Source organism: Spea bombifrons, chromosome 1 (assembly GCF_027358695.1).
Source record: "Spea bombifrons isolate aSpeBom1 chromosome 1, aSpeBom1.2.pri, whole genome shotgun sequence".
In the NCBI taxonomy this organism is placed as follows: domain Eukaryota; kingdom Metazoa; phylum Chordata; class Amphibia; order Anura; family Pelobatidae; genus Spea; species Spea bombifrons.
Window position 1 is genome coordinate 52,999,212 of NC_071087.1, and position 15,195 is coordinate 53,014,406.

The window sequence follows — 15,195 nt, forward strand, 5'->3', positions numbered from 1 at the left end:
TTCCTTTCACTCCTGCAGTCATGTAACACCATGCCTGTAAGTATCTGCACTACATATAGAACTATAGTTACCATATTTACCTCTGTAGTGCATCTGTGTAATAACAGTGATTTACTATTGCAGATGCACCTAGGACACACAGGGAGTAACAGTGAAGAGGTAAGGGGTATATTTTTCACAAGGTTTCCAGTTAGTGTTAGAATCATTAGCCCTGTTTAGGGTAATGTGTGGTAGCTAATTTCTTCTAAATAAATTACAAAAATACTAAAGAAAACACACGCCATAGCATATAAACTTATTAAACACTCCCAATAGTCTAAGCGACCAATTCAGAGGAATGAATATTAAATTTATATTATGATTATGCATCTTCGCCTTAAAAATTATATTAGTATAAGTCCTGAATTCCAATGTGTATGGATAATTTCATTACTTTCATTACTTATACTTGAGATGATGATTGCCCATAAGGCATCCCTTTCTTATTTGCAATGAGCACAAAAGACATTGGAATACATATAGTGTAGTACTTAGTAACTCAGTAGCTTGGAGAGCTAGAATCAAAGGGTATAGTCTGAATTTCAGTTTTGTTGAATATAGAAATTCTATATATTAGAAATATAGTTTAAGCCAAAAAATAGGGGAAGGTGATCTAGTCAGACAGGGATTACACAATATTTAATTTTGGTATCAAATGAGCCTTCACTATAAACTGACCTTTATAGTTTGTAATGTACTAAGGTTACAGTGTGTATGGAAATGTGATGCTTTCTGTGATCCATAGCAAGACTACACTTTGTTGAAAGCTATCAGCAGTTTTAATTTATATTTTGCTTAATCTCCCTAAGCTGTGTAGGGTTACTCATCTTCAGTCATAGAGTTGCGTTATATAAAATACACCAACACTAACAAAAGTGGTCTGGTATTAATTTATCTAGATGATAGCAATGTATGAATTATGTATTCATGTTCATGTTTTTATAGTCACCTAAATATGAGACTTCCATTGTTCTAGATGCCTCATGTGGGCTCTATGTATGGACTAGGTTTCCCACATTACTCACAGATGGTCCCATTACATCAAGCTTCAGCCTGGCAACCCTTCTCATGGCTTCCACAAAATGCAGCCAAGTTTCAACAAATGCCCCACCAAGTGCCGCAATTGCAGAAAAGAAACCCACACCAGCACCAACCACAATTCACAGGACCACAAAGCCAATTCAAACATCAACATGTAACTAAACAGCCTCAGCAAGCTCTTCAGTTACCTCCTGCACCCAGCCCCCAGATACCACAAGTAAGTCTGACCTGTGCTGAGTGCACTTGGAACTGTTCAGAGCACAGTATATCTCTCTTGAAGAATATAAAATCATAGATAGATGGAGTCACCATAGATGGAGTCAACAATTACTATATCATCGATGATTAGCTGCACAAGTGACTTTGTTATTTAATGAAACATAATTTAATATGCATACATTTACCCTACAGATGTTCCCTCCATTTCCTGGTGAAATCAGTCCTTATCAGCAATATTGGCCACAGGTATGTCAAAATCTTATAATTTTGTAACATCAAATACTTTTAACTTTTAAAATACTGGAGTGCCCACATTCACTCTAACACACTTATACTCTCTCATGCTCTCTAAATGTTTCCCTACCTTCTCTACCCACCACTTCCACTTCTGCTGACCACTTTCTCATCTTTATTTGCATCTTCTTTTGACTTCTTCTCTTCCCTCTTCTCTATTCTATCTTTAATCCTTAATCTGCTATCTTCTTTTCTTGTCCACATCTTCTGCTTAAATGGCGGCACTGCGGTGACGTCCTCTCTTATCCTTCAATTGGGGAGAGGACTTCACTACAAGCAGGCCCGGACTGGCCATCGGGCACACTGGGCATCAGCCCCGGATTGACTTAGGGGCTGATGGAGCTGCAGCTCCAGGCTCCTACCTTAAAATAGGCCCAGTCAGGACCGGACTGACTGGGCCTCTACGGCCGCATTAACGCAGGGCATAAGGGGCACCTGCCCCTTAAGCTCACCGCAACTTTAAGCCCTGTGCGGGGGCTTCCTGGCCCCTTAGAGTGGCGGACCCGGTCGCAGTTGCGGCGGGATTAAGGGGCCCTGCGTTAATGCGGCCGTAGAGGCCGTGGGCCCGGTCGCAGTTGCTGCTTGCTCCGGCAACAAGGTAAGTAGGGTGAGGGAGGGGGGTGCAGTGAGAAGGGGCAGAGGGGGGTTAGATAGTGAGAAATGGGGAGAGGGGATATATATTGAGAAGTGGGGAAGGGGGTACATAGTGAAAAGGGGGAACATAGAAGGGGCAGATAAGATGGGGAGAAGGTGTAGTGTGAATGCGTATGAGAATGAATGAATGAATAAATGTGTGGATGAATTGTGTGAATGCGTATGACAATGAATTCATGTGTGGATGAATTGCTTGAATGATTTGTGAGACTGCATTAATGAATGTGTTAATGATTTGTGTGAATGAGTGAGTAAATGCAAAGATGGTACATGAAGGGTGGGCTTTAACAATAAATAAATAAATAAAAATGGGCTGCTCTGGCTTAAATGCCCAGGCCTATTTTTTGTCCCAGTCCGGGCCTGACTACAAGCATTGTTATATAGGTGAACTGAGGGCAATATGGCTGTGCTTTAGTTAAAGTTGTCTCTCTGATGTGCTTTTGTATTTAGAAAAGTCTATGTTAGCTCCATTAATGCCTGAGGAAGGGACCTAACAACTTGGTCTCGAAAGCTCGCAATCAAACTCTCAGTTAGCCAATAAATGGTATCATTTTAACTATACATATCTTCCAATCATGGGAGAGGACGTCACCACATTTTCCCTAATGTGTATGACTTATTTAATTATTTTTTTGCACTTAAATTTGATTCCTGGGGACTGACTAATCCAAGGCTGAATTGTGCCATGTCTATCTCTTATGTTAAAAAAGTTCCAGAATTGTAGAGGTTAAAAGGAAATGTAATGATCCTATTAAGCAGCTGCACTCAGGCTTTTAAAATAATTTTGGAAAGGGCCTCTTGTAACTTGATTTTGACCCGCACCTAGCCTAAAGAGCCACAGACAAAAAATATACAGTAGTTCTCAAGAGTAGCCCAGCACACTCAACCCTAAACCCTTCTTATTTTGGTCAAGCTCTGCATACTGGAATAAGAATACGGCTCTGGTTAGGATCTACAGCCATAAACAATATTTTCTTAAGAGATAATATTTCCATAAAATGATAATTGTGTGGCTCTGTACATTGTAAATATAATTATTATATATTTATATTAAGTATATGAACATATATATTAATATTTATATTATGTTAAGTATGTTATGTATCATAGTAGTTTACTAGAATACACTTCTAGTTTTTTCCTTTACCAAAAAATATTTTTTCTTGACATTTCTAGCTGAACAACTACTTAGAGTATTTCAGAATGGGAGGAAGGCCACCCTATAATTCTGAGGAAATAAATGAAGATGAAGAAGCCCCTGAGAAAGAGTCCCCTAAAGCAGAAAGTACAGTTACAGAGACAAGCAATTCAACAACAGCTGACACTAATTCAACAACTGTAGACTCAAGCCAAGGAAATAACACAACACCAAATGTTAGTCTACCCGTTGACTCTCAAAATGTTAGGTTAAATGGCCAAAATGTGTCACCAGATACAGTACCTGTAAGCCCCTTTAATCATGGAAAAAATATAAACACGTTAGCCCATGCTTCCAAGCCATTTCAACAGACGGTTTTAGGCAACACTCAACATAAGTATTATGTGATTGACAAAGCAGGAAGTGGAGACCATCATAATCATATCCACTTACTTACCCACTTAATAAATAAAGGCAGTTTTACTAGCAGCCCAAATTCTGGAAATCTGGGTTATATCAGAGAAAGCCAACACTTTGATCCTGACAAACATTCCGGCAGAGCAACTATACCAAAAGGTAGTCACAATGATGGACCAAGAGGTACATCACAAAATATTGTCAGGCTACCTAGATATGAAAGTGTACAACCACATACTGGAAATAATAAAGTACAAAATCTTGGAAATTTCAGAAGAAAACATGAAGAAAGACAAACTGGGGAACATTCCCATTGGCCAATTAAAAATAACAAAATACCCAAACCAAAAATGATTATTCTTGACCCACAACGCAATGAATACTTAGCTGAATATAATAGACAGCTAAATGTTCAAGGTCAACAAACAATGCCTAGAGGCCTGCTTACCAATCATCAGAACATTCAGTTTCAGACTCAGAATGAGAGCAATCAGAAAAATAGGCTTAATGTTGTAGGCCAAAACAGCAAAGCTCTTTTAATCAGTGACACCCCTTTCATTCAAAGTGAAAACCCCCCTCAACAGCTCCCAGATGAAAACTTCTATGAAAAAGATGTAAGAGTTTTCCTCAGGGATAGCCCATGGATGAACAAACAAGGCAGTCCGCAAATAACTAAAGTACCTTCTGGACAGCAACAGAGGACAATATATATCGTAAGCCCCTTTGCATCAAATAACACTCCAGTGCATCCTGATGATAGACAAAGAACAGAAGGTATATTAAACCATGCAGTGGAAGAGGAAAATGAACAAAATAACCAACAACCTAACCCACTACATCATAGGAATGGAATGTATCCAGAAAATAAAATACATGGTCAAAGTAGCACTGTGCCTTATTCAGGAAAACAACCTTGGGTCAACCATTTAGAATTTTCAGCAGTTGAGCCTAACTTGCACGACCCGATGGAAAGCCACCTTACCCATGCAAATCAAATTAGGCAAGAATTATATAACAATGACAGAATGACAGAAAATCAGAGTAAATATGTGTTATTATCCAATCCAGAGCCATCAATGCACACAGAACGAATTTACTTTCCTGGTAACCAACCTTTGCATCAGATTATAGATGGTCCTATCCATAAAATAATTGATTCCTTGGATCACAACGGGTACTTTGCAGGTTACAACGTTGACTCACAGACCCAAAATAAAAAAAGTCCCAATAGCACAAACATCCAATCTGAGCCAATAGAGACTGTATATTACATTATTAGACATGAGCCTCACCTTGGTCAAGTTGACCCTGTTAATCTACAGTTATCTCCTTTTACAGAAAAACATTCAGGGGTTTACAATCCAGATAATTCTGCAGCAACCCACAAAGACAATGCAAATTATGATATGTACCCTTCTGGTATGAGAGGTCAGTCTCCATATCAGAGAGAACCAGGAATCGGTCACACAGGGTCTACGCATTATACTTGCTATTTACCTGTTATTGAAAATGATTCAACAAGTGGACTCCCTGGCCAGTTATATGTTTGCTGTAAACACACACATGCAGAACAAGGCACTATAGGAAAACTAGAAAACTCTAATTTCAGATTAACTTTACAGGAATATAATGAATGGCTGCCATATCAGGATAGAACCCACAGGCAGCATACAAGAAACGTAATTGATTCTTCTCTAACACCAGCTTGCAATAATTCAAACAATGAAAATATATTATCCTCAGGAGGTGAGCGCTCTGAAGCCATATCTTGTGTTACAAACGGTTGTGATGAACAGAAGTCAGAACATTCATACCGCAGTTTCGGAGTAGTTGACAAAAGGCCATGTAGTGCTAGAGGAGATGCGGATAATTACCTTCCGCTCTTCCAAGATACATCAACGTCACCAAGGAAAAATGACATTGCTTTTGAAAAAGTTGAATTGCCACAAATAAATATACAGGCAGAGGGAACGACAACAGAGAACGATGCAAGGTTGAAGAAAGCCACAGGCAAACTACTGAGCATATTGACCTGTCCCAAAAACAGGCAAAAGATTCCACAGGCAAACACAGTTCCCAGCAAACCAAATGCATTTTATTTAAAACGTGACATACCCGCTGGAGAGCCATCTACTGTAGCAGGTGTAGTTACTCATGATGAATATTCTATGGTGCACCAACCGTCTGAAAACAATATTGACCCAGTGAGCAATGTGGCAGACTGTTTAATACTCAACAAGTAAAGTAAAGTATGGAGCATATCCAGTCTACTTGCCCTTTCTATATGGGTTTTTTCCTAGCCTTGAAACAGAATATATTGGACGTTCAGACTATATTACCTAACCTAATTGTGTGTCATATGCAGACACAGATACTTGTTTTCAATGCTCATTGACATTAAAAATAGTGGGCCTAGGACAGAACCGTTCCTTCATCCAGTGGAACAATTTTCCATTAACAATAACTCTCTAAACTCGTTCTATCTTTAAATCAGTTATCAATCCAAGTGCAAGCAGGCCTACATATTTCAATTTGTACAGCATCCTTTTATGTAGCACTGTATCACGTTTTTTTTCCACAAAATCTAAATAAATGACATCCACTGAAACACTGCGATTTATATTTTCGCCCACCTCTTCAAAGAATGCAATTCACTTAAGCTGACATGATCTGTCCTCCTTAAGTCTGTGTCCTTCTTCCTCAGCAAATAAGTGTGTTACTGTGTGCGTGTGAATGTGTGTGTCTAAATATGTTACTACGGGTGTGAATATGTGTGGGGGTAAATGTGTTACTGTGTGTGAGTATTTGTATGCTACTAAACCTGTGCCTTCTCAACCAACAAAGGTAGAGGTGTGTGAGGTGAGTATGTTACAGTTTGTGTATAATTATATTTTTGTGTTTAAGTATGTCACTGTATAGGTAGGAAGAGCTTTGGGGTCACCACTGTCAGTCTCCCATAGAGGCCCCTGCAATTTTTTGTTATGCTACTATACATATCATCCAATATTTCCAGGACAACCTCCTCTCATTGTTTCTTTGGAAACAGAAGCAAATCTGAGGATCAATGTGTTTTAGACTTACTGGTACCCTAGTAGGGTATCTCCATCAGACACTACGTCCTCATCACTGGAACCATGAGAATAGCTGTATGTAAAAATTTACCCAAATCACCAGACAACACAGATGTTAGAGTAAAACAGGAACTGGTTTATTGAACAATACATAGATTTATATACATAACAAAATTATATAGGAACATGATTAACTTATAAACACAATACCCTGCCAGCTATACCGTATACTCATAATGTCACTCTTTCCATGGTGATTTCTTGGATTTTGTGGAGTTAGAACAACGCAATTTGGTACACAGATAGCTAGGTTTAGTAGTTGATGGTCAGGGTTAGGAGAGTGAGTCCGTTTTACCACTGGTGAGATGGTCACAAGGGGTCGGAAAAGGCATCGGTGCCAGGAAGTCTGAGGGGATTGTGTGTGTGTTGGAGGGCTGGGGGCTGTTTCAGCAGGAACACAAGGGTGTGTATGGGAGAAGGACTTGATGAGGAACTGCATTTAGTGTTAAATGTGGGATTGCATGTCAAGGACCCCTGTCTGGTATAAACAGCCCTGCCTGGTTGCAATAAAGTAAAGTCTATTTTCTCACCATAAGCCTCTGCAGTCCTACTCCCATGAAACAATATATATGCTTACCTTTTGTTCCAACATTTCTCCTCCTTTGACATAAACTTTCCTCCTGTACTTTGTTAAATCCCTGTGTTTAGTTAAATGTCCTCTCTCCTCTTTTCTCTAAAATATGGATAGCTCTAGAGCTATAGAGAGTCCCTCTCTTCTGTCGCCACTGACAGAACATTGCCCCTGATGCTATATTCTTCCTTGGGATGTTTATGTCCGAAGTTTGTTATTCTCTATTTATCAACATTTAATGGGACCTAGCACACTCGCCATCATTCTTCTAATTTATGCAAATAATTTGCCATTTGGCTTGTTCCTCCAAGAATGTTTACCCTGTTGCTGACCTTCTGCGAAAATGACATACTGTACCTTTCCTTTAAGACCTTTGGTAAAATAACTAAAAAAGTATGGGTCCAAGTACTGATTCCTGAGATTGCTACGTAACAAGGTCTTCCTCTGAATATACACCTTTAACTGCAAACTTATGTTTCCTGCTATTCAACCATTACCTTATCCATTCAACTATCTTAACGTGAAAACCCAGCACTGCAATATATTTATGAGTCTTCTAGCAGTGACAGGTCAAACAGACTATATCCACGGCTCCTCTTTGGTATATTGTTACCCAGTCAAATATAGAGCTTTGGGTCTATCCCATGGGGTCCCACGGATTTGGCTGTGTTACTTTGGAGAGCTCAAGTAGATCTTCTTTCTCTGCAAACTCACATGTTTTATGCTTCGCCCATTTCTCTTTCCTGATGGCTTGCCCCTTTGATTTTCTGAGGTATGCGACATTTTAGGAGTAATGTTGCAATACACCTGTCTAGACTGTTCCAGGAAGGATGGCTTACAGATTATTACGAAATGCAATTTTATATTAACCACCAGAAAATAACTGTGGTTTTAGAGTCACGTCTAGGTTGTGTATATATGAAACTCCCTTTCTGGGAGTACTAGCATTTGCAAAGGGTACTAAGGTAAGGTGTCTCTCTTTTCTTTCTGATATAGGAACATGGAACTTAAAGGAAAATTAGAACCAATCGGCCTTTCTGCTCTTCACATTGTTTCCTACTATTTAACAGTTGATAAAACAACTGTTTAAATGTGTTAATTGTTCTAGTGTTTGCTTACAGAGGGAAGTATTGTCAATTGATATTTTTCCCATTATTATATTTCACAGTGATTAAATCTGCACTAAAAACTGAAACTTTGTTTAGGGTGCAAATCTTTTTTGGGGGGTTATAACAATTGACATACCGTTTGGGTAGCTAGAGTTAGACCCACAACTAAACAAAATAAAAAAAACAAGAATAATGACTTGATGCACACACCTCAGCTGGTAATAAGATTTTTTTCCAGTGCAATCTTACTAGACATAAATTTTCATTCTAATCCGCAAATACAGATATTAGACTATTGTATATTGATGAAATCATACACAGGTTCATAAATACAGTGTTATAATGAGTTGAATAGCATTCCATTAGGCTGTGTGAAACAATACTATGATTTTTGATGTGGTTTACCAGTGAGGTGGTTAATTCCAAATTAGGTGTGTTGGTGAATTATTTTCCCTGCCAACTGAAATTCCTACTGAAAATGTTTCTCAATATCAAATCGGATGCTGAAGTACAGTAGATAGATACAGTAGATACATTTATACTACTTTTGTCAATTTGGTAATTAAAACTTGTCCTCTAGTGAATTACCCTTGTAATTCTTGCTGTGTCTTTTTATGGTCATACTGTGTACTAGATGTGAACCTTTAAAGAAAAAAAGGATAGTTATATATGTATATTATATATATATATATATATATATATATATATATATATATATATATATATAATCCTTTATATGCATTTCTTTATCTTCCATAATTTTAGGAATCACTTGAATATCATTAAAATCTATTTTATCTTATTTCTGTTTTAAAAGTTAGCGAAGCGAGAGTACTCTTGGGGTAAACAGAGTTAAAATATATTTGATAGTAGCAGACTATAATAAAATGCGCTACAATGTAGATGTTATGTTATGTATAAACTATGATTTAAATGCAACATTTGTGAAGTGTTTAATCACCAAAGGCAAGACATATAGAAACCTTATGTGAGAGAGTGTGTGTATGTAGAAGGCTTTTTTATACTAATCTAGGGAGTCAAATGGACCTAGGATAACTGGTATGAAACTAGGGTTCAATTGAATCCATGCAATATAGGCCATGACCCAAATTATTTACTTCTAACATAATTAACTGAGAATTTGGTGACAGCCATGTTTTATATATGAGTATTAGTGTACTTTGTTAGAGTAGGTTTATGCTTAAGTGTGTGTCAGTTACACGCGGTGGGTAAGACCACTAAAACCTTATCTAAACATACAACATTATTCTTATTAGGGTAAAAGATGAAGCTGTTGTGTATCTTTGTTCTCCTGTTGGTGCTGGCCACATGTACTGCAGTAAGTATTATTATTATTATTATTATTATTTTATCTTGACAGATATTTTTGGGTCCGCTGTCAAGATATGTATTAAAATATGGAAATTCTGAGATTACGTTTAACCCTTTCCAGCTTTATGCAAAGCGACAATTCTTGATTGTAGGTCTTCCGAGATTTCTTTTTTGGGAGGCTTGGTTCAGTTTTACTTTTATGTCAAAGTATCTCTAAAACACAATTTCAATTCTGTTTTGTTGATTGGACTGCACGTTTGCTAACTCCTCCAAACTAGCCTTAGTGGATAGCCTAGGGGTTCACATATCGTTTTCCAACCCACACTATGAATGTTTGAATGATGTATTCAATATGGTTAAAATGGTAAGAGATAAAAGGAGGAGAGGTGTCACATGGGAAGCTGTGAAAGTCTCAGATCAAGGGAAGGGAAGCTATTAAGTTTGAATAAGCTAGAGAGAGACCTGTTGGAGGGATGGCTGTGAGGGGGAGTGTGTGTTTATGTGGTTGTATAATATGTGTAAAAGTATGGTGTCTGTATATGCGTTATTGTATGGCACTAGGGTGTGTGTGTAATTATAGCATGCGTTTGTATGTTGCGGTATGGTGAGTGTGTGTCAGCATTGGGTGATAAAGTATATTTGTCATTGTATGATGTTTGCATGAGTAACTGGTGCTAGCATGTGTTTGTGTCAGTGTGTGATGTTAGAATGAGCGCTAGAGCATGTATACACCGATCAGCATTAACATTATGACCACTGACAGGTGAATAACACAGATAATCTCATTATGGTACTTATCAGCGGGTGGGATATATTAGGCAGCAAGTGAACACGTCATCCTCAAAGTTGACGCGTTAGAACCAGGAAACATGGGCAAGTGTAAGGATCTGAGCGACTTTGACAAAAGACAAATTGTGATGGCTAGACTAGGTTCAGAGCATCTCCAAAACTCTTGTGGTGGTTCCCGATCTGCAGTGGTCAGTACCGACAGTATCGAAAGTGGTCCAAGGAAGGAAAAGCGGTGAACCAGTGACAGGGTCCTGGGTGGCCAAGGCTCATTGATGCACGTGGGGATGAAGGCTGGCCCGTGTGGTCAAATCCAACAGATGAGCTACTGTAGCTCAAATTGCTGAAATCAGGGGAGGGCTGGCAGCCTAAGGCCTGGGGGGCAAGTCTAGTCAACTGGCCCATTGCACCATTAAAGCGGCTGCGAGCGACATTGAAAGTGGCCGTCATGCGGCAGTCACTCCACCAGCGCCTAATGAAATTAAAGTGGCCGGCGTGCACGCACCGCATGCCTCAGCTCTTCATCACACCCGATTTAAGAAGTGGGAAGAGGAGCTGAGGCATGGCCGTTGGGTCTGACAGCCGCATGATGCAGGGGCGTACCTAGAGTATTTGGCACCTGTGGCAGACCCTGTATGTGGCACCCCCCCCCCCACACACACACACACACTATAAAACTGCATTGTTTCTATGGTTAGGCAAACATTGACAGGGGTACAGCAAAATTGTTATCATTATATACTTAGGGATTACGCAGCACCACCGTCAATGTGTGCCTATACATTGAGCCAGACACTGACAACCCCTATCACTATATACTAAGCCAAACATTGATGTGGTGTAGGCTTACCACTTTAGTGACTGGCATAGTATATAGTAGGGATGCACCGAAATGAAAATTCTGGACTGAAACTAAAAATTCAGCATTCACTTGGCCAAAACTGAAAAAAAAACTTTAAAAATATAAATTTATAACAGCAATCACACTCCTATCATGCCTAGGCAGCCACTACATGCTGGAATCTGGGCATGAAAGGAATGTGATTACGGACTCCCTATGCCAAGCTATCCCCCAACACTTACACATCCATGCTATCTGAAACCCTCATTCACAAACATTCAGCATAACACCCATCACTCTCACACACTTACATTCAGTATAACACCCATCACTCTCACACACTTACATTCAGCATAACACCCATCACTCTCACACACTTACATTAGGCATAACACCCATCACTCTCACACACTTACATTCAGCATAACACCCATCACTCTCACACACTTACTAATCCACTCTCTCATACCTTTTCTTCTTTCACTCTGACTTTTCCTCCTCTTCTTCTTCTTCTTCCTGTCCTGTGCACGGAAGACGGTGGGCGTGGCTTCAGTGTTGTGCGCCGGGATTTGACATCAAGTCCCGGCGCACAGCCACAGTTGCTGCGCGCATCGTTTCTGAAGGTGTGCCGGCATGGTGGCACCCCTCAGATGAGCGGCAGCCGGGGCGGACCACCCCCCCCAACCCCCCCCCGCCAGGTATGCATGACGGCCGCATTCAATCCTGCTCGCGGCTGCTTAGTTTTTAACTTTGCGGCCGCAGCCACATTGAATGCTCGTCTGCCGGTCGTCCGTCCGGCCCACTGGCCCGGATTTAGGGCGGCCTGGGGGGCAATTGGTTAATGCATTGCAGTTTGTTGTGTATGGGGCTGAGTAGCCGCAGAACAGTCAAGGTGCCCATGCTGACCCCTGTCCGCTGCCGAAAGTGTCCACAATTGGCATGTGAGCATAAGAACTGGACCAAAAAGAGATGGAAAAAGTTGGCCTGGTCTGATGAATCAAGCTTTCTTTTACATCATGTGGATGGATGGGTGCACATGGCACCAGGATGCATCTATGGAGGACCCACCTAGCTACCTACATGACTTTAAGGATCTGCTGCTAACGTCTTGGTGCCAGATACTACAGCACACCTTCAGAAATCTAGTGGAGTCCATGCCTCGATGGGTCAGTGCTGTTTTGGCTGCAAAAGGGGGACCTACACAATATTAGCAAGGTGGTCACATAATGTTATGGCTGATCACTGTATATACTGACTAGGCCTGGGTCCAGGAGAACCAGGGGGCCGGTAAAGCCAAGTGGTCCCAGTAGCCCCTTGCATACACAATCCTCCACACACACTCATGTTAACAAATGCACGCATGTTACACTAACACACACGCTTACACATACACATTTATGCTCACAAATACTTTCACATTCACGCTAATACACTCTTACACATTTATATTTATACTCACTTAAGCAAACACAGTCATGCTCACACACAGAGATGCATTCATGCTTACACAAACATACATACATACATACAAACTCAGTCCCTACTTCCCACACCCTCTTTGAAACCCTTACCTCACCTGCAGCTTTATTTCTGGCTGTTTGCACACTGTCCAAGTTACAAAATCTTGGGAAACATTCCTGTTGAAAAAAACCTTGTTGCAACATCTGGAGTCTGGAGTAATTTTTTGTATTGGTTTTCCATATTCATATTTGGTGGTTTAGCGGTCATAAGCTTAAAGTGTTTAAGGTTAGATTGGTAATATTAAGTTTGAAAAGCAGGCAAATTAACTATTAATATAGGTACCTGCCCAATAGCATTGTTGGTAAGCAAACTATTTAGAAATGCTTAATTTAGGGAACCTTAGTGTCTATATATGAAACTTTGTTTCAAACTGTTGATTTGTCTTTTAGGCATTGTGATTGTGTTCTAAATGATGTCACTTTGTGTTATTTACATAGAAAAGAAGAATTAACCCACACCATGGGCATAGACATAAGTACTCACAAAGGGTAAGGTTTCTTGTATAATCTCACGTCTTATATATCCTATAAACGTAAATGTTTCCACTGGTGCTCTTACAGAGAAACACATCTTCATGACATCAGACAGATCCCACTTGTAAGGGCCGATTACACATCCAAAACCCATATAAAACTGCTCAAGAAAACCAATAACCTCTCATGGAAAGTTTGGACTTGCATAGGCTTTATTGGCGGTACAGTTGGTACTATTCACACCTTGAAGCACCTTCTGCTTCCAAGACAACACTTTAAAAAGAAAGTGTAGTGCCACTTTACGTTTAAGTAAATAATTCTGCAAAGCTTACTTCCATTACAGAATGGTTTTCTTTATTTACCTGCTGATGCTTGCTTCTGTCTGCAGCATTATAACTGGTCTTCACAGCAAAAGCAGGACTCTGACTGTGCAGGAGTCAACAATGTACATAGAGTTTTGTCAGATCCTCACTTAACAGCCTCAGTCGCTCTCAGAGAAGATTCACTTTCTTTGGGCAGATTTAATCCTAGTGTGGGAGAGCATTAGGGCTAAAGTGACCCAGTAGTGCTACAGAGTGATGTAGATACAGAGGTAGTTGTACCCAGACCATTCTGAGAAGATCCTCTGGGCTTCTTTTTCATGCAAGAAACCAGGTATAACATCATAGCCCAGGTGTTTGGTTCATCATAATTTAAAGTTTTATGTGACATTATATACCATGTTAATTTTGCCTGTTTTTCCCTACCCCAGAATTTTGGATTTCATCGCATTCACTGGTTTTTCTGTGTAAGTTTTTTTTCATATCACCTAAGTGTCCCTCTGTAGGACCTATATACCTTCATCCAAGTTCCTCCTCCTACATCTCCCTTTTTCTAGATGCTAAGAATATTTCTGCGGTAATCAGTGCAGCCAGAAAAGTCACAATAATATGTATATAAACAACAGAAACATCTTTACAAAATAAATAATATGCGTTACTCGCTACTTGGTTAAATAAATGGCACTAATTCACAGAAAAAAGTGTTGGTGAAAACCCTTTCCATATCCACGCCTATAACTATATACCCAAAAGAAAAAGTTTTTTTGGAAATGGAATGTTATTTCCAAAACAGAAATCCGATCACATAATCTTTTGGAATATACATTGCAAAATGATGAGTTTTTGAAGACAAACTAGTATCAAAATCAAAACATTTCTATAAAAAGGATTAGTGCAATAAAACCACAAATCGAATAGCCAAGTAAAGCATATATAAACTACGTGACGACTAAATTTTTTACTTTCATTTTGATCACAGAGGAAGCATCCAGTATTAACTACGACATTGAAGCCTCCTCAGACAAAACCGACTATGCCAACTGCAAAGACAGAGCCACTTATAGTTACGTGTGGACCAGGAACTGTTGAAGACTCCATTACCAGGGGCTATCAAGCACTGACAAGGGGAGATAATTAAAGTATTTGTTTTTAATTATGTATGATATAAAACATATGGCACATCATGAAAGCATACTATTAAAGAGAGTTTGAAATATATATATCTGTTTTTTTTGTTGTTTTTTTTAAGACTCGGGTCTTAATCTGTCCTTGATCTTGTTTTAGATTCAGGATAGCTTAATGCTTCGAA

General features: G+C 39.5%; 1 protein-coding gene across 1 annotated transcript; it reads left to right on the forward strand.

Moving 5' to 3' along the window:
* Positions 1 to 30: 30 nt before the first annotated feature.
* Positions 31 to 6,045, forward strand: ENAM (enamelin). Its single transcript, XM_053461669.1, has 5 exons — positions 31 to 36; positions 124 to 159; positions 1,016 to 1,297; positions 1,492 to 1,545; positions 3,424 to 6,045. Exons 1-5 carry the CDS (start codon positions 31 to 33, stop codon positions 6,043 to 6,045), a joined length of 3,000 nt encoding a protein of 999 aa, XP_053317644.1.
* Positions 6,046 to 15,195: the final 9,150 nt, after the last annotated feature.